This window comes from Physeter macrocephalus, chromosome 8 (genome assembly GCF_002837175.3).
Source record: "Physeter macrocephalus isolate SW-GA chromosome 8, ASM283717v5, whole genome shotgun sequence".
NCBI lineage: Eukaryota > Metazoa > Chordata > Mammalia > Artiodactyla > Physeteridae > Physeter > Physeter macrocephalus.
In genome coordinates this window covers 138,551,824-138,575,144 of record NC_041221.1, presented here as the reverse complement: position 1 = coordinate 138,575,144, position 23,321 = coordinate 138,551,824, and the positions used below count along the sequence as shown (strand labels likewise).

The window sequence follows — 23,321 nt, the reverse complement described above, 5'->3', positions numbered from 1 at the left end:
CAGTCCTAAGAGCGAGGCAGGTCTCTTCCTCTACCTCTGTGTGGGGACCAGAATTTGCACAGGCTCACGTGCCTGGCAGAGAGTGGAAGTGAAAACATATTCCACTGTTCCAGGGGCCTAGCACTGAAGTTCCATCTTCAGCCACATGTTTTCCAGGTAAACTTCTCACACAAGATGAATTTCTTGCAGAATCACAGAAGTCTCCAGAACCCCAGGGCTCAGCTAGCAAACTGGAACCTTGAGATGGGAGAGGAAGAGGCAGGAAGAAGTTCTCTCCCCTCCCCCACCCCCCACCCCATTCCCAGGAGCCCAGTAGGAACTGGAGTCAGAAGAAAATCAACACTAAACGCAGTTGGTGATTGGTGTTACCAGAAGATGGGCTGGCCAGGGTAGGTAAAGGAGAAGGAAAGAAGTTCCAGCATATTTTAATGGAATGGCTCTGATTCTAGATAATTTCAGAATAACATCATAATAACATTAGTTTATACCTGAAGATGTGTCAGGATGCATGAGCATAAAATCTATGTCATTTGCATTATCTCACTTGCTAAACACCATCCCTGCGAGTTTGGCTCTGTATTAAAGTTATTACCTCCATTTTGTGGACGAGGAAAATTGGAGGCATAGAGGTTTAATGACCTACCCCAAATTGTCTATCTGATAAGTGGTGTATCTGAGTTTTGGAAGCAGTCTGACTCCAGAGGTGCCCTCTTAACCACAAAGCCACAGGCTCCCCAGCATATGTGTGTAATTGATGTATTTTATGGCACTTTGTGCTGCTAAAAGCACTGCCACATATTTATGTCCTCCAAATTGACAGCGACAGGGCCAGGACTAAACTTTTAACCTGAAGTGGCTTTCTATGGAGTTCACTGGGGCTGGAAGGGAGACCCAGGATTTGGTACACTGCTGTCCCTTCCAGGCATATGAGCCTGAGACATAGCATCAGTCAACCCCACTGGCCTCCACCTTATGCAGGATGCACTTCATAAAACCTGCATTTCCTATAAGACCACACAGGGACCCCAATCCTTGGACCACAGCTGCCAAGAGGAACTGAAACAAAGTGAGTCACAGAAGGCAGAAGGAGAGTCACATTTTGTACTGCAAACCCCAAATGCACTCTCTAGCAAATCCTCATGTTGGTTTTGTACTCATTTTCCTCTTGGCTTCTAAACTCTTTAGACTCCACCGAGTGTTTCATTATTGTTGTTAATTGATTAACAACAGAAACAACTGTCAGTTACTTTGTGCGCTGGATATTTAAAAAAAAAACCCACATAATTTCACACTTACAAAATGTTGCTAAAATAGTGAAGAATTCCTGGACACCCTTTCCCCCCACACCTCAAATGTTAGCATTTGCTATATTTACTTTATCCATCAATCATTTTTTTCTTTTACCATTTAAGATGTTGTAGATCCGATGCCCTTTATCCCTCAGTACTTGTGTACATTTCCAAAAAGTCTGCCTACAAATCCTGCCTCTCAAAACCACAATGCAATTATCTAAATCATATTAACACTGATGCAATACATTAGTTACCTAATCAATAAACCTTACTCAGATGTTGCCAAGTGGCCCTGTAATGTTCTTTTTAGCCCAAGAAAATCCGCAATTAGGTGCTGCATTCCCTTTGTCACGTGTCTTGACATCTGGAACAATTCCTGAATCCTTCTATCTCATGACATTGACATTTTTGAAAGGAACACACCTCCGTTTGGTTTGTCTTCCTCACGGTGAGATTCAGGTTATGTACTTTTTTAAGGAATTCCACTGAAGACATGATGAGTTCTTCTCAATGCCGCACAGAAGCGACATGCTGTCAATTAGTCCTAGTAAAAGGTAGTGTCCGCTGGTTTTCTCCACTGTAAAGTCACTCTTTTATCCTTGTGATCAATGGGTCTCTTGTGAGGAGATACTCTGAGACTAGGCAAATATCCTGTGATGAATCATCCATTGATGATTCTCGACTGACTCAAATACTGTTATGGTTGCCAAATGGTGGCATTTTAATTCAGTCATTCCTTCTACCATCATGAGTTGGCTCTCAACTGTAAGGAGGAGCTTTCTTGTATGCCTTATTTATTTATATTGGCATGGACTCGTGAATTCTTACTTTATTCAGTTTGTTATAATTCTTTACTACCATCTTTTATTTTGACACTCAAATTGTCCCAGATGTCTGCCAGGTACTTTATGTAAGATATTTCATACAATTCTAAAAGCAACTCTATGTAGTGGGGATTATGATTATCCCTATTTTGCAGACAAAGAAGTTGAAACTCAGAGAGATTAACTTTTGTAATGTTTAATTGGTGGTTTCCAAATTTTGATGCCAAATGCTTGATATATATGTACATATACAGGTATATGAATTTCCCCCCCAATCCTCCTGATGTCCCTGCCATATAGGAATCATGCCCTCCCCTCCTATTTTAAGATGGGAAAATAGGCTCAGAGAGGTTAAGTAATCTGTCACAAAAGCTGTGACGAGAATTCGGAGGCCTATTTGAAATCCTATGTTGTTTTTCAGCAGACCACGTTGCCCCTTTAAGCTGTTTTTCCTTTTGCAGATGGGATCCGTAAGCATCTAGTCTTATTTAATTCTACTCAGGACAGAGGAGGTAAAACTGTGGCTTTTTTACTCATAGCCTGCATTTGTAACTATTTTTGCTTTGGCTAAAAGCTACCCTGATTCTAATCAGCACCAAAGCTAGGAAGCTGTGGTGATTTAGATCTTGCCAGAATCCCTGGTGCTCTTGGAAGTTCATGGCAATTGAGTTACTAAAAAATTTAATCTCTCAAGGTGAATGTGTTCATTCCAGTTTTTAAGGAAGACTTTGGTGAGGTCGTTCATCATATAGTCACCCTTGGATTTATTGTCTATGTAAATATGGATTTTTCCATTACTACGCTTGTGTTAATCACAGCACAGTGAAGAAACTTCTCATTCATGAATCTGTAGGCCAAGAAGAGTTGCTAATAGCTACCTAAGGAGAACCCAGACATTTTTGATATTTAATTGAAAAGGAAATGTGTGTATTAAAGCATCAATCATGTCCAGCTTTGACCCCAGGTGACCTCAAAATGAGGTTTGAAGACCACCAGACTTACGATCACCCCAGATGCCCATTACAAACACAGAGTCTGTTACTCTAGGAGGTGGATCGAAAAAGATCTTGCTGCGATTTATGTCAAAGAGTGTTCTGCCTATGTTCTCCTCTAAGAGTTTTCTAGTGTCCAGCCTTAAATTTAGGTCTTTGATCCATTTTGAGTTTATTTCTGTGTATGGTGTTAGAGGATATTCTAATTTCATTCTGTTACATGTAGCTGTCCAGTTTTCCCAGTGCCATTTGTTGAAGAGACTGTCTTTTCTTCATTGTATATTCTTACCTCCCTTGTCATAGATTAATTGACCACAGGTATGTGGGTTTATTTCTGGGCATTCTATCCTGCTCCTTTGATCTATATTTCTGTTTTTGTGCCAGTACTATACTGTTTTGATTACTGTAGCTTTGTAGCGTAGTCTGAAGTCAGGGAGCCTGATTCTTCCAGCTCTGTTTTCAAAGGGGACCTAATTAAACTTAAAAGCTTTTTCACAGCAAAGGAAACCATAAAGCCCACAGAATAGGAAAAAATATTTGCAAACAAAGCGACTGACAAGGGATTAATCTCCAAAATATATAAACAGCTCATGTAGCTCTATGTCAAAAAAACAAAGACCCCAATCAAAAAATGGGCAGATGATCTAAATAGACATTTCTCCAAAGAAGACAAACAGATGGCCAAAAAGCACATGAAAAGATGCTCAACATCACTAATTATCAGAGAAATGCAAATCAAAACTACCATGAGGTATCACCTCACACCAGTCAGAATGTCCATCATCAAAACGTCTACAAACAATAAATGCTCAAGAGGGTGTGGAGAAAAGGGAACCCTCCTACACTGTTAATGGGAATGTAAATTGGTACAGCCTCTGTGGAGAACAGTATGGAGGTTCCTTAAAAAACTAAAAATAGATCTACCATATGATCCAGCAATCCCACTCCTGGGCATATATCTGGAGGAAACCATAATCCGAAAAGATACATGCACCCCAATGAAACCATAATCCGAAAAGATACATGCACCCCAATGTTCATTGCAGCAGTGTTTACAATAGCCAAGACATGGAAGGAACCTAAATGTCCATCGACAGAGGAATGGATAAAGAAGATGTGGTACATATATACAATGGAATGTTAATCAGTCATAAAAAAGAATGAAATAATGCCATTTGCAGCAACATGGATGGACCTAGATAGAGATTACCATGCTAAGAGAAGTCAGACAGAGAAAGACAAATATCATATGCTATCACTCATATGTGGAATCTAATTAAAAAATGATATAAATGAACTTATTTACCAAACAGAAACAGACTTACAGATTTTGAAAACAAACTTATGGTTACCAAAGGGGAAACGTGGGGGGAAGGGATAAATTAGGAGCTTGGGATTGACATACACACAGTGCTATATGTAAGATAGATAACCAACAAGGACTACTGTATAGCACAAGAAACTCTACCCAATATTCTGTAATAACCTATATGGGAAAAGAATCTGAAAAAGAATGAATATATGTGTAACTGAATCACATTGCTGTATACCTGAAACTAACACAACATTGTAAACCAGCTATACTCCAATAAAATTATAAAAACAACAACAACACAAACACAGAGTCTGGGGCCTTGTCCCAGACCCATTGAATAAAAATTCTTCAATTTTAGCAAGCTTCCCAGAGACCCCTGATGCTCACTAAAGTAGAAACGGATGCTAGGGTCTCTGACCCAGCGTTGTTCCTGCGGACTCACAAAGATGCTGGCTTTATACCAGCAAAGTCAGCCTTTAGGCTACTTGACCTCTGCCTTGCCTCTTGCCCACAGCAGTTATCAAGGGAAGGGTAATTCGCCAGTTTCACTGCCCTTGGGGAATGGGTCTGGGGTGGGCTCCCATCTCCTCCCTCCTGCAGGAAGCAGGCAGCAGAGGGAATGCATCATCCCTCAAGTACTCTGATCAACATCAAGAGTTCTCATCTTCTAAGGGCAACTTCCCTTGGAGATCAAATTTACAGGAGTGAAAATCTAATTGACCTACATCATGTGTTTAAGCCAAGCCATGTGAGTCACAGGACACTGCATTCTGACAAGTTATGGCTTTGGTGTCTGCCCAGGTGTGTTCATTTTGGCCATGACTGGAGACGAAAGTGGGGAGAAACACATGATATGCAGGGCTGTCCCTTACGGGGGCAATGGGCAGAGCCCACACAGCCCTAGGTGCTTCCCAAGACTGGTAGACTGGACACACTAATGAATATGAAACAATGCAACAAACATCTAGAAACTGCCAACTTTTTCCAAGGTATTGAAGAAATCCATATTGTAATACTATATTATTGATTTTTGAGGATGGCAAATTTTATAAAGTACATTAGTAAGTGTCATTTCATTTAATGGAAACAACCTTAGAAGCATTCTTAGGTCCATTTTACAGATGAGGACACTGATACTCAGAGAACATAAGTGATTACCTCAAGGTCCAGCTGTTTGGAAATGGCAGAACCAGACTTCATGTCAGGTTTTCTGACTCCAAATCCAGTGCTCTTTCCTCCTGGGAAAGGATCAGACAATCAAGGGGGAGAAAGGACTGCACAGAAACCACTCTGAAGCTTTGTCTAGAGCTCAGGACTTCAGTTGTAAGTGAAAGAATTCAATTCCAACTTTGGAGCAAAATGAAAGTTTATTGGCTTATGTAACAGAAGAGCTCAGGTACGTCTGGACTCGACACGGAGCGCTGGTATTCTTTTTTATTTTACTTTATTTTTATTTTTTGATTGAAGTATAGTTGATTTACAGTGTTGTGCTAATTTCTTCTGTACAGCAAAGTGATTCAGTTATACATATATATACACATTCTTTCTGTTTTTAATATTATTTTCCATCATGGTTAATCATAGGCTATTGAATATAGTTCCCTGTGCTATACAGTAGGACCTTGTTGTTTACCCATTCTATATATAATAGCTTACATCTGCTAACCCCAAACTCCCACTCCATCCCTCTCCCAACTCCCCTCCCCCTTGGCAACCACAAGTCTGTTCCCTATGCCTGTGAGTCTGCTGTTTCACAGACAGGTTCATTTGTGTCATATTTCAGATCCCACATATAAGTGATATCATATGGTATTTGTCTTTCTCTTTCTGACTCCACTTAGTATGATAATCTCTAGTTGCATCCATGTTTCTGCAAATGGCATTATTTCATTCTTTTTTATGGCTGAGTAGTATTCCATTGTATACATGTACCACATCTTTATCCATTCATCTGTCATGGACCTTTAGGTTGTCTCCATGTCTTGGCTACTGTGAATAGGGAGTGCTGGTATCGTCTCTCTTGGCACCACTTCGAGGCTTTCCAATTCGTAGGCAGACTTCCCCAACAAGGAGACAAGAGGGCCACCAGCAGTCCTCACAGCTTCAAATCCAGAAAGAGAAAGTCTCTCATCACGACAGTCTAAGAAATCCAGAAGTTGGTTCTCAGACTTCATTAGGTCCTGGGCCCATTCCTGGATCAACCCATTACTTTGGCTGGGTGGATTTGATGATCTCATAGGCCTGGCTAGGGTCACTGGTTCACCACTGGATCCAGGGTAGGTTGGTGTCAGTCTACCCAAAATCCTGGGACCTGAGAGTAAGGGAGGGGTGGCTCCCCAGAGAAAAACTGAGCTGCTGTTAGCAGAAGAAGGGGTAATGGCTGCCAAACAGGCAAAATACAACAGCTATTCCCCTTGGGGTGGAAAAGATGAAGAGCATTTGAGCCTGAGAGAACCCCGGGGGGCACAAGTGGGAGACAGCACCTTGCACTTGGGTGTGGACAGAGTAGGTGCCCAATAAATATTGATAAATGAATGAATGAATGTTGGTTCAGACTGTTGTAGAATAATGAAGAGTGGGGGCCTCTGGGGCATAGGATACATAAAGGAACATTGGAGAAAAGATGCTGGGGCCATACTGAGAAGCACCCTGTGTGCCATGCTGCTTTTTTTCAGACCATGAGAGCTTCTGAAGGTTTTTTGATCAGGGGTGTGCCATGGTCAAAATTTGGAGGAGGAAAAAAACCTTGAAAATTTTAAAGTGCTATACTAAGTGAGAGCATCATCTTCTGTGGGCTAGGAGTGCCCTGCTTGCCTGTGAAGGTTTTCCTGTAAGATGCGGAATCCCTTTATCTGAAAGCCCTTGAGACAAGAAAACTGTGAGCACGTCATGGGGAAGAGTAGCAGCAGAGGCTATCCAAGTCAGATTAGATACACCCGCACCCTTTCCGGGCCTCCAAGTATGTAGTCCCACCCAGATGAAGGTGAAGGTCTGAACTCCAAGACACTGGAGTTTCTCAGACTCACTTTTGTGGGATGGTTGAACAGGTCTGGGTGTGGCCCTCAGGGTGTGTGAACATCCTTCTTAACCAAGGAGCACTTGATGCCATGCAATTCCATGTCATGATTAGGCGTGATTTATGGGCATTCTCTATCACAACGGACTGGGGGGCCTTGACGAGAATTCCAGGGTGAAATGTCTCAACACTCATGTACCCCCAGGATGAGCCAAATCGTCAAGCGACGACTTGTATCAACTGGGGTTGGAAGTGTACGGGCAGAGGGCTCTGAACGACACGATTCTTCCCTATTCTTATGAGCAGTCATGCCTGCTTCTGGTCCGGAATGGAGAGCAAATGTCAGAATTATTTAAAAAAAAAAAAAAAAAGCTGTGCTTGCTGAGTTCAGGCATCAAGGCTCCTCTTTTGCTGAACTCATTCCAGGAGTGATCACACTAGAGCAGTGCTTGCCCATTTTATATTGCAATGAATATTTCAGATCTTCTGCTTGCTTTCTGAAGCAACTTTTCTAAGAGGTGCACTACTAAAATCTCAACAAATAAATACTCAACATAAAGTATGAGGTCTCTCAAATAAAGAGAAGTAGCAGACAGAGTTCATGCTAAGAAGTCATTTGAGGATGGCGGACGGCACTTACCATGCTTCCCTGATATGACAAATTCACCTGCTGTGACCTGGATACCTTGTCCCAGGATGAAGCCCTGGCACTGTGGATTTCACTAGGTCCCGGGCCTGTTCCTGAACCAACCAATCACTTTGGTTGGGTGGATGTGATGTGATCTCATAGCCCCAACCAGGGTCACAGGTTCACCACTGAATCAAGGATGGATGGCAGCCCACCCAACCCCATGGAACCTGAGGGTGGGGCTCCCCAAAGAAAAACTGAGGTGCTGTTAGCAGAAGAAGGGGTACTGGCTGCCAAACAGGCAAAAACAACAAGGATTCCTTCCTTCCACCAAAGGGTGAGGGAAGTGAAGGACACTTGAGGGCTGGAGCTCCTGAAACCTTCCCCAGAGTTGGGACAGTGGGGGAGTTAAGAGCATCTGCCCAGTGGGGTTGAATTTCTGCTCTGTTACTCATTAGCTCAGTGACTTTGAACAGGTTACCCAACCTAATATTTGGCTTCCTCCTCTGCAGGATAGGGTACCAACAGTACCTATTTCATAGGATTGATCTGAGGATTAAATTAGATGATGCACATGAGGCAATTCGTATAATGGAAGTGCTCCATAAATGAAACTGACTAGGTCACTGTCATCTTGACATGCAACAGTTCCACCCTACTCCCTGGGGGAGACCTGGGTGAGAGCCTCACTCTATAAGCAGACCCTAGTGGAAGTCAGACGTTTTCTGTGTCCTAAAAGCACCCACCCACCGTCTGCTTTGAGTTCTCATGTTCTTTCCTCAAGCTCTGAATTTTTAAGATCTCATGAAGCTCAAGAGGGGGGTTAAAATGCCAAAATTCTCTATTTTGGAGCATTAATAGATCACGCTAGAAACACTGGCTCTCCCACAAGAAGACACATGCTTGTGGGATTTCTCTGGCAGTCCCATAACAGCCTGAAGGTCTGTCGTCGGCAGCTGGATTGGGGTGGGGAAAGGGACCGTTTTCAAATTGTTAAATTTTTAAAAATTTGCACATTATATATTGCCAGCCAGAAAAACATGGCTGAGCCCTCTGCAGGGACTGCCTCCTTGCTGTGTCCTCAAGGATGCTGGGACTGGCCAAAGATTGCAGCTGGAGTCCCTGGGGCTGCCCAGAGAACCAGGGGTGTCTGCACAGAGCTCCAGAATCGGGGAGCTTTTCTCCCAAGAGGAGGGAGCAAAGGGCTCCTTGGAGAAAAGAAAGTTTTTAATCAAAAAACTGCCTGCTCTTACTCCGGCCACTGTAAAACCAAGCTGTTTGTCAGAAATTGTACTTTCTGAAGGGCTCACTACTGCAAAGGCCGTAAGGAGGTGGTTGATATAGTTCCAAGGAGGGAGGAGGCTGATGGGGGGGATTGAAGAACCAAGTCAAAAATGGAAGGAAAAACTTCCACCCAATTAAAAAAGTTTACACATTTATGTAAAATCACATGTGTATACCTATAAAGAAAAATTAAAAAAAAAAAACAAAACGGAAGAGCCTATGGGCTCTAGAAGCAGACAGATCTATGTTGGAATTTCAGTTTCTTAGCTTGCGTGACCTCCCTGATCCTCAGTTTCCTCATCTATGAAATTATAGTATTTCCTTCACATGTTTTGAGGATTCATTGAGTTAAGGCATGTATAGTAGTGTCTGGTACCTAGTAAGATAGTGAAGGCTAAAGGCTAAGGGAGTAGGGGTACAATTCTCAGAAAGACCTTATCTCCTCATGTTCCAATCATAGTGAACTCACCTCTTTTCCTTTCTCTTTCTCTCTTTCCCCTTCATGCCTCAGTCCTTGCTGTCCTTGTGCTTTCTCTTCATCTTTCAAGATCTCCAATGTCACTTCTCTGTGAAGCTTTCTCTGGTACCTGCCTCCCAAAGAGAAAGGATCAATCTTCCCTGGAGCCTGGGAGTACCCACCACACACAGAAAGTGTAGCAAATTGCACATGGTAAACTCTGGTTCTTGTAGACCTGCCATCACCGAGGCCAACTGTGAGTTCCCGGGGGACAGAGATCATGTCTTATACTTCCTGGCTTAAACAGCTCCTGGCACACAAGAGGTCATCACGAAGTGTTTGCTGAATGGAAGCATGAAAATAGAGGGTGACTGCTCCAAAAAGATGATGGCTCCACTCTAAGGAAAAACAGAAAGGAAATGGACAGAAGCTGCATCCTGGGAATCTTCAGCTCGACACAAAGAATTCCCTTGGTGAGAGTGTTAGATACCAGACCAAGTTGTCATTGGACAGTGTGGAACTTCTTTTAAGGGTCTTGAAAAAGGAATACTTCTTATTTTGTGGGTGATTCTGATGTGGGTTTGCTTGGAGGCAGGTCTCCAGCCTGGTTTGAAGTTCATGAAACCACCCCTAAGTAATTTAGATGACAGAAAAGGGTCTGGGCTCTTGGTCAGCTGGCCATCCAGATGGTTTCTTGCGCCAAGTACTAGCAAGGAGGCTGGGCAAGAATGTGGCTGTGTGTGCCTGAACAGAGGCTGGGAAGTCTCTCCCACAAGCCTGAATCCTGGGACGCGAGTGAAGAGAGTAGCTTGCCGAGGACCACAACGTCGTCACCGTGTGTTCAAGCACCCACGTCTAATGATCCCATTTCTTCCTTTCAGCCGGAAGTGTGGAGGAAGACAGGAAGGAAGGACTGGAGCCCAGAGCAGTGCCCTCCCACCTGCTGTCACATGGTCAGCCCCCCAGGGGCCATGTGGCCCCTGCCACATGCCAGGCCCTGTCTTGATGGAGGTATGAAGAGGGTGACATAAAATGTCAAACATCTGATGACAAATAATGAGTTAATTATAGGTAGAAAGTACTATGAAAGGGCAAAATGGTGTGATCAGGAGAAAAGGTGGAAAAAGAAAGACGGTTTCCCTTCACCGTCATTCCTCCATCTAACACAGGCAAGGCAAGCATTACTCTCCCACATCTCTTTCACAGATAAAGGTTCAGAAAAGGCAGAAAATCATTTAATAACTTAAAAAAAAAGTCTTTCCAATAATCCACACCCCCAAATGCAAAAAGGACATACAGCCACTGTGTCAAGAGGAACCTTATAGTTTTAGGGTACACACAAGACCAAGAGGTCACCAAATGTGATTTGGTGCCTAGAGAAAGGACCTATGAATTCAAGCCTCGACTAAATTTGCTGGTTGGTCTTGGGAAGGCATATCGGCTACCTGGGTTTTAGCAAACAGAGCCTGGGGCAGGCCTCCTGGGGTCAATGTCACAATACACAGTGTGACAGGAGTTGCCAAGTGCTGTGGGATACAGTGAGTCAAGGCTTTGATCATTTCAGCTGAAAACCATCCTGCTTTGGTCCCCACTGGCTGACACCAGCCAGCTAACGCAGGGTGATGGTTGTGAAGGATGCAGCCTGGCTGGGTACCGCTGCAGACTCTCCCATGCGCTGAGCCTCACCCAGCCCGAGCAGGAACCACGTTGGTTAGAGGCTCCCTTGGCTGCTGTGCAGGCTGAACTCAGGCAATCCTGACTAGCCCAGCACAGTTAATTAGCTGCAGCTTAGCATAGTGCTATTAAAAGCAGGGCGAGCCAAAGACACTGTCACATCTGGGTAAGAGAGACATGTGGTATCCGAGCAGAGGCTGAGAAAGAATTGAGAAAAGAAGGAATGAAAACCCTGATTTAATTCCCAAAAGAGCAAATGTTTGAGGTCTGAGAAAATCTTTCATTTACGTGATTTCAAGTGTCAATCAAGTCCATGTCTAACCAAGGTGCTCTTAGGACCAATCATGCGGCCGGAGCTAATAAAAGAAAAACACCAAACCAACCACATGATGTGATACAATTTGAGCTCTGCTCTGGCTGCTAAAAGCAACAAGAAAATGAAAACCTTTTCCATTAGAAAAACCGTAAGAGTAGAAGTGATGGGGGAGTGATGGGGAGTCTGGTGGAAAGGGCAAGGACATAGACAAGATACAAATCCGTACATACATTTCATTCTCCACACGATGGGCATCAGCTATACACGTGTGCCACTCAGGAGGTCTCACCTAGGTACTGTATGACCCCACACATCTATGATGCTTCAGATGCTGGGACAGTTTTCCAGCACAGGGTGTAAGCTTGGTGAAGGCAGAGGTGCTGTGAATCCGTGCCGTTCACAGTGGTAAACAGCCCTTATTAAGTGGCAAACGAGGACAGTATAAACAGTTCACATGTGACCCACATATTCAATTAGTCACCCCTCAGAACGAGGCACCAGGGGATACTCACTCGCCTTCTGCTTGCCCAGGGCAAGCTTCTGGAGCCAGAAGCCTTGCCCTCCATCCCCAGAGTCCAGGCTCCCCTGCCCTCTCCTTCTGGCTCCTCTGTTCTCACAACAGAAGCTGGGAGTGAATTGTAAACCTGGGTCCCAGGCTGCAACTCAGGATGTACCTGGAGGGGATATGATGAATGAGACAACTCAATAACATGAGCTGGCCTGGGACTGCATGTTACATGTGACTGATTTACAACCCTGGGGGACATGCCCAGGTATGTGGTGGGACTGTCTGTATTTTGGCTCTTTGATTATTCCATCCTGTGTTAATGAAGTTCCAGAAAATGGTTGATTTGACAATCAAATTTAGGAAGAATAAAATATGTATTGTAGGAGATAACGTCAGAAACATTCATTGGAATGTGACTCTTTGGGGCTTAACTGTTTAACATGCATGACAGCTTCTCCTCAAGTTCACGAGCAGTTGACCTCTCCCTAAAGGAAACCAGAGCTCCCCAGAGCACATCAGAAATCAGCACTGTGGTTGTCACCAGTGACCTCAGGAGCCCAGATTTGTGATCTTTGATCATGGTCTTTGCTTATTTGAAAAAAATATTAAAATATGCATCATGTCAAAACTTCATCAGAAACTCAAGAAACAAACATACCACCAAATGGAAAAGTCATTTAATTCAAAAATCATACTTCCACTAGTTTCACAGGGATTGTCACATAAACCAACCAAAAGTAAGAAAGCCAAGTTTCAGAGGCCACCCAACAGAAACTGTATTTTCTTTACAGATATGCTTAGTGACACAAAAGCACATTTTTTTTCTTTTCAAGCCTGAACATGGCAACACTGTTTTATGAATAACAGGGAAAAAGTTCTATTCTAGTCACAAGTTACTTTTTAATTACGAAATAGGATTCTACACACCAGTCGATATTCAATACTGAATCGAAGTTTAAAACAGTGCATTTATGTTTTTCAAAAAAAACATTAAAGTGCCATTTTTAAGTAGTTTATTGATATTATATCACACAGCACTTTATAATATACTCAAAGGTAGCCTAAGTTGTGAATTAAACATGCAAATATTTTCTTCTCCAAAATATGGACAAAATGTCTTTTAGAGTGCTTGTGAACACTAGTCTACTATGAACCACTAATTGTTTATGAGTTTGATCTTTTTTTCAACATGACTCTTAATAAGTTAATAAGGAATATAGCTATAGATAGTAATCATCTGATAAATATGAACAAAGTTTTCAAATGGCACTTAAGTTACATCTTTGATCATTCGGATAGTCAATCAATAGCCTCTCTTGTTTCTCTGATTCTCAAACTTCAAATCTTAAAGGCTGTCAAGGCTCAGCAACTGCCAACTTATGTGAGTTTCTAGAAGACAGTCTGTATCTTTAAATATATAAATGTGAGCTGTACACATACATACACAAACACATACTATACGTATACACTTAAGAATCATCAGATGAACTTCTTTTCACAGGTTCAAGGTTGACCCTGGCATCTGGATACCCAAGGAAGCTGCGTGTAGCGTCTGTTTGGACAATTTTGTAGAAATGGTTGATGTAGAAATGATTGATGTCAAATGTCTTGGCCTCTCCAGGTAATTCTGACACTTTATCACTACTCTTGGTTCTCGCTGACTACACTAAATAGAATTTTGATGTAATAGTAACTCCTTTACTTACACGGGTCCAGGACTGTGCTAAGCCTTTGCTCTCTAAGGCATTCTGCCTTGAAAAATGTTTTCATCTTGTAGTGTCCTGTAAAACTTCTGTAAAAAAATTAGCTGTGAACTTTTTATGTGATAGATTTTCTCCCCTATTAAGAACTATATTTATCCCTTTTTAAAAAAATCCAAAGTTCTTCAGTATGGTTTGCCTTTCTCTTTCTGCTCTTAGCATTACTTTATACCCAATCCTTTTTCTCCCAAGAATACAAGTGCTTCCATTAGGAGATAACATTTTAGCCAGGGCTGGCTCTGAATGACGTCTGAATTCTCTATATGGCCTCTCCCTGTGCTTTGGGAAGCTCTTTAGTTAGACAAGTACTGTAGGCGGTGAAAGGAAACAAGCTAATTATGACTTGGTGGAGTCTGGTCTCAGGCATGCTGTAGGTTTGTGCAAGGTCCATTATTCTATGGCTGTTGTTATTTGGAGGCTACATTTAAAGAAAAGTGGTTCAGCACCCAGCACACCAGCCTGGCTGCCAAACACATTTGAGCATGATAAGATACATTTTTTAAACGCCGGCACAGGGTGTGTGAGAGGACCCCCAGTTGACTTAAAAGAGATGTGGGGCAGGGCTGTCTAGGTAAATGATTACTGTCAAGTTTGCCAGTCATGACAGATTAACTCCCTAGACAGTATACCCAGGACATTCCTTTTAAAGTCAGGTAGCTAAGTGGCTGTTTAGTTTCTTCAGGGTTGGCTACCTACTTGGGTAACACGGTTGCTCATAAAACATTCGATGCTAGGGCGAACTGTGAGTGCCATGATGGCCACTGTTGTACCTGGGAGTCCTGGGTCTATAAAACTGGGTGGTCCAGACTTGCTTCTTTTGGAAACAGAAGCCAGAGGATGAAAGGTGCCAATAGACAGTCATGAGTAGTTGATCATGTTATGTTCAGTCGATTATTTCTGTCTCCCTACTCCACAATCATGGATGTTTTTAGAGTCTATACAGTCAAGACAGAGCTTTTGGTGTGACAGGGGTTGCTGTTTTCAAGAGACACAAACTCTGATGGTAGAAGGACTTCCCTTTGAGCTACAGGTATGGCACACATAACTGCAGAGTCCTGGCAAACAGTGAAATCACCTTGTCACTAGCATGACTCTGTGTTGCTAATGCCGGTTAGCCGATACCTGATTGTTCATTTATTCTCTTTCTCTTTGCCTTTCTATCCAAAAAGCACTCAGCAAGAGGACATGAACTGGAATTATGTTGAAAAAACAAACAAACAAACCCCAGTTTGGTGTGACAGAAGAAAACACACATTGGCTGTAGAACTACTAAAACACTAAGCTAAAACCTGGCTCCAATCCTAGGATACAAAGGCCAGCAGTGCTATACAGGGTCCATCCTTCTATGTTCAGATTTGAAAACAGAAGAGAATATCATCAGTCTTGAGCAAGTCAGGACTTTACTTGCCTGGGGGGTGGGGGAAGAATGTGAAACTAGTTGTCTTCTCAAGGCATGGCATTCTGTAACTACAGAACTCTGTTGAGTACCTGGAGGAGGTGTGAGAGACTGATCTTGATGCGCCCAAAAGACTCAGGCTATGTCTGCCTACCTGATCCCAGGGCCTTCCAAAAGCAACACGAGGCTCCTGGGCAAGCTCAGGGATTTTGGTCAATAGTATTCCACTCTGATACCCAGTTCACTCTCCTAATGTGCCCTAAGATTCCCTCTTCCAGAAGACAGAGTTAGAGGTGGGGAGCAAAGACAGTGGAGGGTAAAACCCATTTTCAGCCTTCAAGTTCGTTCTTATTTGTCGGCTCATATTCTGAACAGTGTCTCCAGTTCTGTAGATGATGGGGAGGAGGGGAGCCTGGCCAGGGAAAGGAAGCAGAGCAGCCATCTGTCAGGGCCCAGCACGGCCCAGAGAAGCTGGGAAGGGGTCTACCTAAAATTCCCATTGGCAGTAGCTCCATTTCCCTCAGCTTTGGATCAGAGCCAAATGAGGAGGGAGGCACATGCTTCCAAGTGGTCAAGCTGGGGCCAAGTGTTGGCAGGTAAGCTTCAGAGGAACTCCCAAAGCCAGGGCCTGGGACTTCTGGCCGTCCCCACATTAGCTCTAGTTAAGGTTCCAATGGGGCAGGTGGTGATTTAAAATGTCCAATGTGTTAAAAGCATTATGTTGCACTCTTTCTATTTGGAAAGCACAGTGGTATAGAGTGTGCTTGTCCCTCTAGCCCCTTTGAACAGGTCCCCAAGTGGTTCAAAGTCCGCAGGGAGTAGGTATAGCCTGCTCATATGTGCCCTTTCTTCTTGAGTTTTCAATGATAGCTTTCCTGAGTCCTATCTCGGTCTTCTCCAGTCTTAATTGTTGTTCCCTGATTCAGTGGTGGTGTCTCGCTCACTGCTGGGTGAGCTCCTGGGTAATAGCTGTGTCATCCTTGAGCTGATGGAATGAATCACAAGGACAAACTCCTATTAACTTTAAAGTCATCTAGAAAGCTATAACAGCACAATCTCCACCCCTCTTTGGAGGTTTTTCTTTGTCTTATTTTGGAGCTATAGGGAATCTGAGATGAATAAACATGTTTAGGGAAAAGGGGAAGAAGCAGCATGTCAAGAACTAAAGATCCTAAGAAGCCAGTTTTTCTTGGAACTTAGACACACACATTTGCAAACTAGCTTGGACTCGTTTATAAAGCCTTAGAAGATGCGCAGAAGAGTAAGATACAAGGAGCATGCAATTATCCCATCTTCTGTCCTGGTACCTTGGGGTACCAAGAAATACACCTGAGAAGAAAAATGAAAAAAAAAAAAAAAAAAAAAATCTAACCCCTGGCCTCACCTGTTTAAATCCTGAGCTTCATCTTACTACTGGGTAGGAGTTCTCGGAAAAGTTCATTGCCTGAAGATGCTCCTTCCATCTCCAAGTCCAAAGCCCAAGAAATGCTCAAAAAACCACATCTGGATAAAGAAGACTGAACACCATTAACGTGTCATGCCCACCAACAAGAGTCAGCAGAGTGTGTGGAAATATCTTCTCCTTCCTCAAGGCCAGAGAAGGGATAATCTTGACTCTCTTCGACCTTGTGTCCCCTCTCTCCCTCGTATACACACCTGTTCAGCAATCAAAGCTTAAATGTGTGAAGCAACTAGCTTATAGAATATCAAATATAAAACTTTGCCATATAGTATTTCAAATCACTCTATTTACACGTTTATCTTTTCAAAAAAAAATGTAAAAGATACAGTAATTCAACACAATTCAAGTTTTTCTTCTCCTCTTTAAAGTTCCCTCAAGAGGAATTCCAGAAGCAGGACACACTCTGGAACAATGCCACCATCCCGAGGGGCTCCTGTCCTGGAGAGCTTGACAGTCCCTCACTTCAGAGTTTGTCTGCCCAGAATCACTCTTTCAAGGACATTCAAGTGTGGAAATACTGGGACTCTCTTCCTTGGGAAGCCTAGTGAATTTGAAATGTCCAGGCCAAACTTCCCCACCCAAGGCGGTCTTCCACATGACCCAGACCCTTCTGGACCGGGAAATTCTCTTTCTCAGAAGGTACCCATCCCACCTTCCATGCCCCAACCTTCTGGCGTCCTTCTAAATCACAATGGCTTGTGATATTAGTCTCACGCCTCCAAAGCATGAGAAACAATTCCCTTTTTCTGAGTGGCAGTGAACATGTATGTCCTTTTAAACTAGAGGCCATGGGGTTAGTCCAGGAATCATGCCTGAAAACTGCCAGGGCACCAGTGCTGAGCAGCCCAGGGCACTGCCAGGGGGCTAGTCAGTGAAGGGCTACAGGCAGGCAAGGACAGGGAAAGGGACAGGTGAACGGGAGGGAATGAGTCAGAGGGAGGGTATTCCCCTTTGGGAGGCAGCATGTTGCCCTCTAGAAAGCAGACACTAGTTGCATGGAAGAACAGAAATATTAAGCCTGTATGTAATTTAACCTCAAGAGGTTACTAGAGTTTGTTCCAAATATATCCTGGTGCTGCTGAAATTCATCAGAAAGGGAGCAGTTCCCAGCTGCTATTCTATCTGCCCCCAAGTAGACCTTGATCTTCGGCTTCAGGTTGTTGGAAAACCATTCAAAAAACGGCCAAAAAGCAGGGAGAAAAAAATACGTCATGCAAAGAGTGTGTTATTTTTTGGTTTGGTTTTAGAGTAGGTTGGGTTGCCGTGGTTACGAGGCAATGGCAGCCCTCGGTGGCAGAGAAGTTCCTAGCTTGGGAGGGGGGCCGTGGCGGGGGGGCGGGTGTGCTCCCCTGCATGAGAGGACTGGACAGAATTCTGCCTGAGCTGGGTCAGTGGCTGCTTGAGAGATGGTGAGAGATTGGATCTTATGTAAACAGCGCCATAACCCTTCTCCATCCTGCATGCAAACAAACAGACCCAGCCGCCTATAGCACTGGCAGGTCTCAAGTATTTAGAGGTGGGGGTAGAGAGAGTGTCTACTGTAAACAATAGCTGTGGATTCAGACTGGATCTCAGGCCACTGCCCAGCCCTATCAGAGCCAGCTATACTGCAAGCTCCTGGGGGACTGCTTATATCTCACTTACTTCCTTTTTCAGAAGGTTGGGGTTTGGATGACTACTGAAACAAAATGAGCACACCCCACGTAGGGTGCTAAATGAGAGGCATGGCTTTGTAAGCCTTTCTTGTTATCAAAATCAAACGGCCTCCTCCGCTGATTTACTTCTGTTTCTTGCAGTATCACCGCACGTCAGCTGAGATGATCATGGGGATGGGTGACACCAGAGTTCACAGAAACATTCGTGTTGACAGGTAGCAGCAGAGTCAGTCACCCTGCACTTCTCAGCGGCGAAGAGCAATGGCCCACAACACTGGAATCAGCAGTTGTCATGGACACCATGAAAAGCTCAGCAGTTCTGCCAGGGCCCATGGTTAGAGGAACTCCACGTAGTTCTCGGGGATGAGGCCCGTCTTTCCATTCAGAGTCCCCTCCAACCAGCCAGGCTCCTGAGATGGATGCACTGTACAGGAAGCAGGGAGAGAGCGACAAGAAATGACGTTACAGATAGGGTAGGAGGTGGATGCGTACTCTGCGTGTGTGAAGGAAGTTTAGAGATTGGGTGCAGTCGCTTGTTAAGTTATATAATTCTCGGATTTGTTTAAACCAGAGTTTCTCAACCCACTGGGGGACCTGGTGAAGGTCATTCTGAACTTTCTCTATCATTAAAAGGGGAAGAGACACAGGCATTCAAAATTCTGCATACAATTTCAGGAGTTTCATGGACTTTCTGAAGTTCCTGGTTTAAACTATAAAGAAGTAACAGATTTCTGCATTTTAGGTTAGAGGTCACAGTCATGATAATTCCACCTATATATTTACCTAGGTATCCATCCATCCATCCATCCCTGTACTCATTTACCTACCCAGCGTTGACTATGTACCAGATAAAGTACCTATGGAGGACTGCTAAGAACTAGTCCCTAAAGATATGTAGCTTCTAATCATGCATTTTACTTCCCTCCGAATCCATACCCTCTGCTTCTAATTTCCTTGCAAATTCCCTCTGCATTTTTTTTTTTTTTTTGTATTTTATAGTCTTCAAATAGCCCTCTCGTGGTTCCAACCATACCCTTCTTTAGTTTTCTCTCCTAGTCTCTGGAGTTTTCCTCCTTCCTATACACAAGTCTGAAAGCTGTCTTCTCCCTCTCTCTATTTGCAATTTAAAAAATTTCTACCCTTTTGAATTTTCCATATCCAAAGAATATATACCTAATGTTCTCTGATGTCACAAGCCATCTCCATGGAAACTACCGTGATACTGTAAAAATTATACACAATCCAGCTGAGTCCGCAAAGCAGCCAACAGCAGGAAGGAAGAGAGAAGGAATCCTGGACTTGGAGAGGAGGGTTGTTCATGTTTTTTTGAACTGGGAATATACAAATCACTCTTGGGCGAGGCAGGACATTTGTTCTTACTGTTTTAGGAAAACTCCAATCCTCCGAGATTGTTTGGAGAGAATGAATTTTCCTCTATTCCCTTCCTAGGCCAATTAAGTGACTTCCTGAGCTTGTTTTAGAAAAGCATTTCCGCCCCCAACACCACTATAAAACTCTAGTTTCAGTTTGTAGGGAAATAAGAAAGAACAGAGACCAAAGGAAGTAAATGGAGAAGCAACAGAAAGACACACACTGAGGCTCATAGAAGATCAATGTCAACCTTGGCTAGATCTTGAAGGCTTCTTTAGGAAAAGACAAGGTCAAACATCTATGAGGTGGCCTCCAACATGTTTGCCTGATTTCATACCTCTAGGCTTCAGGAATAAACCCAAGTAGCGAGGGTACTTTGGATTCATGACACCACACAGGGAGGAGTCTGGGGGAGAAGTGCCATGGAAGAAAGAACACAACACAACTTAAAAGCAACCTGGTCTCTCCAATGACCAAGATCGCCCAGCCTACCGCTAAAATGCTAGCACCCAAACACCCCTGCCTTCTGCCCATGCATCCTGCTGATACTGCCAAGCTCACTTCAGTTTCTTCAACCTATCAAGTGATAATAAAACTCTCTCCCCCTCAGTGGGTTCTTGTGAGGGTTCAGGAACCAATATGGAGAAAGCACAGTAAATGCTCAGTACAGGTGAGTCAGTAGGAGACCCTGTGTCATTTGATCAGTCATTCAGAATGGTCAGCAGGACCCTCCTGGTAAAAACCAAGTAAGGACCTGGTCTCAACAACCACCTAAACTTGGGGAAATCTCAGATGTTCAGAACCAAAAGCAAACAAATCAAATTCACTCCCCAAAACAAAAGACCTAGAAAGAAGAAACCAACCAAACACACAAAATGAAAAACAACAAAAAAAGACAAACCCTCCGCCCCCATTTGACAGCAAAGCTCCTAGCTGAGTTGTTGTTCTACCGGATGCACCGAGTCCATCTCTTTCAGACTTTCTCCCTTCCTGGCCAGCTGTTCAAACACAGCTCAGGTGCAGAGGTGGTAATGTCTGTAAACATTAGAAATGGAATTTGCAGAATAAGGGGAGAATCAGAGGGGACAAAGGAGGCCCTCCAAACTAGAGAACAAGAGATATGTCATGGGGGACGGCAGGGGACAGCGCAGCCTTTGTGTCAGATTGCTGACTCAGAGGAGTCAGCAAGTCAGGCTTTACTAAGGGATGGTACCAGACCAGGTGCAACAGAACCACCTGGATGCTTATTAAAACTGCAGATTCCTAGGCCCCAGAGCACATCAGTTACAGCAGAATCTCTAGGAGTGGGGCTCAGGGATCTGCATTGTAACTCATTCACAGAAAGTTAAGTTATAACTCTTCTGTGCCAAAATGCCTCTGTAATGAGGGTGATAATAAGAATTAACTAATGGAGGACAGAGGCAGCCCCAGATGCCTCTGGCTTTCCGTTGTCTTTTGTTTCCCTTCCTCACACTTGAAGGCGTAGCTGAAGCCCTACCTGCTCCATAAATATCATCATGGAATGCCATCTACCTGCTCCCTCCCTTCTGGCTCCTGGAATGCTCATAGTACATTCCACATATTATTCATAGGTCCTTTTAATGCTGTTCAAATGGGTTAAGCTTTGTTTCCCTAACTAGTTTTTTAGTGCATTTAATTTTGTATTCTATCACTCAACATTCTTCACTGACTCCCCTCTGATGAATTATAAGATAGAAGCGAACATGCTACAAATGGTGACTGGGAAACAGCCGTGGGCTCAGAGAGTTAAATATTTATTGACTCATTTGGACCTAAGGATCCTAGCTTGTACTATTATTATCCCTATTTTACAGATGAGAAAATTAAGGCTCAGAGAGGTAAATTAATTTATTCAGGCTCCCAACGGTAGAACCAGGATTTGAAGCCAGGTTGTTTGATCCCAGAGACCAAGCCCTTTTCCACTACATTATGCCTCTATCCAACCAGAGAATGTGATTCTTGAGGATAAGAATGATTATGCTCATGGTGAGCACATACTAAGTGGTGGGTCCTTTGCTAAGTCCTTCCTCTGCATCACCTCTTTCCATCTTCAGAAGGACTATGGAGTTGGTTCTATTATCCTCATCTTACTGATGAGAAACTGAGGCTCAGAGAAGTTAAGCATCTTGCCCCAAATTACACAGCTGGTAGATGATGGAGGTGGATCTGAACTCAGGACATCTGACCCTAGGGTCTGTGGTCTTAAGCACTACCACTTTGGCCTAGCCTAACGCTCTGGACATCGAGGATGCTCATAAGTACTTGTTGGGTTGAATCGCACCAATGTCCAACCTTCTGAATTGCACCAGTGTCCCATGTGCTATATAAACACACAAGGTGTTGCAGTGAGCTGCCTGGGCAGCTCTCCAGCCCAGCAGGCATATAATAAATATAAGCTGCCGCTGACACGGGCATGCTTCCTGCCAACTACTCTCTCTCAGCTCAATCCATATACACTCCATACACCCCTGCACAGGCAACTCATGCTCTCCCCGCTCCTTCGCTCACGGTGGACAAGGAGCAAGTGTGTGACTAAGATCTGTAACGGCTGGCTTCCCCACAGGGAAGCAGCACTGGCTGGAACAGGTGCAGACCCCTGTGTAGTTGAATGCATGGACTCACTTAACAAACGTTCATTCAGCACCTACCACGAGCCACACACTGTGCTAGGTCCCTGCACATAGGGTAGAACAAGCAGATGAGATTCTGCTCTTGGGGAGGGACCATCTATAGTAAGTAAGCATGTAATTGTAGGTAGTGATGAGGGGAAGGAAAGAGACTGGGATAGGGAAGTGGGTGGGTGGCCAAGAGTTCGAAAAGCTAAAACCCAAATAATCCACAGGAGCCAGCCAGGCAGTGGGTAATGCAAGTGTAAAGGCCCCAAGATGGGGAGAAGCTTGCTGTGATTTCAGAACAGTGGTGTGTAAGTTTTTCTTTAAAAGCCGGCTTGTCAATGTGTAACTACTCAACTCTGCCACTGTCTTGCTATAGATAATATGTAAACACAAAGGCGTGAGTGGCTGTGTTCCAATGAAGCTCTATTTACAAAAGCAGGCAGTGGGCTGGATTTCACTGGCAGGTCATAGTTTGCCAGCCTTATTCGAGAACATAAAGAAGGCCTGGGAGGCTGCTTTGTATCAAGGGAGGGTGAGAGGGGGCCAGACGGCAGAGACGGGACCTGCAGGTCCTTGTCAATAATTCTAAGAACAACAGGAGGCAAAATAACGTGATGTGGGGCTTCCCTGCTGGCGCAGTGGTTGACAGTCCGCCTGCCGATGCAGGGAACACAGGTTCGTGCCCCGGTCCAGGAAGATCCCACATGCCGCGGAGCGGCTGGGCCCGTGAGCCAT

At 43.9% G+C, this 23,321-nt stretch overlaps 1 protein-coding gene across 5 annotated transcripts in view; it reads right to left on the bottom strand.

Annotated features, from left to right (window-relative positions):
- Window positions 1-12,978: 12,978 nt before the first annotated feature.
- Window positions 12,979-23,321, bottom strand: part of ARHGAP26 (Rho GTPase activating protein 26) — a 491,973-nt gene continuing 481,630 nt past the window's right edge. For 3 of the 5 annotated variants that reach the window (XM_024118499.3, XM_028493327.2, XM_024118501.3), the window contains 2 exons: window positions 16,847-19,003; window positions 12,980-16,447 (listed from right to left, as the gene is read on the bottom strand). In XM_024118499.3, coding sequence (XP_023974267.1) covers window positions 18,915-19,003 — 89 coding nt within the window. In that variant the 3' untranslated portion in view covers window positions 12,980-16,447; window positions 16,847-18,914. Of the gene's footprint in view, window positions 16,448-16,846; window positions 19,004-23,321 lie in introns of all 5 variants that reach the window. The other 2 variants (XM_028493329.2, XM_028493330.1) reach the window with 2 other exon arrangements.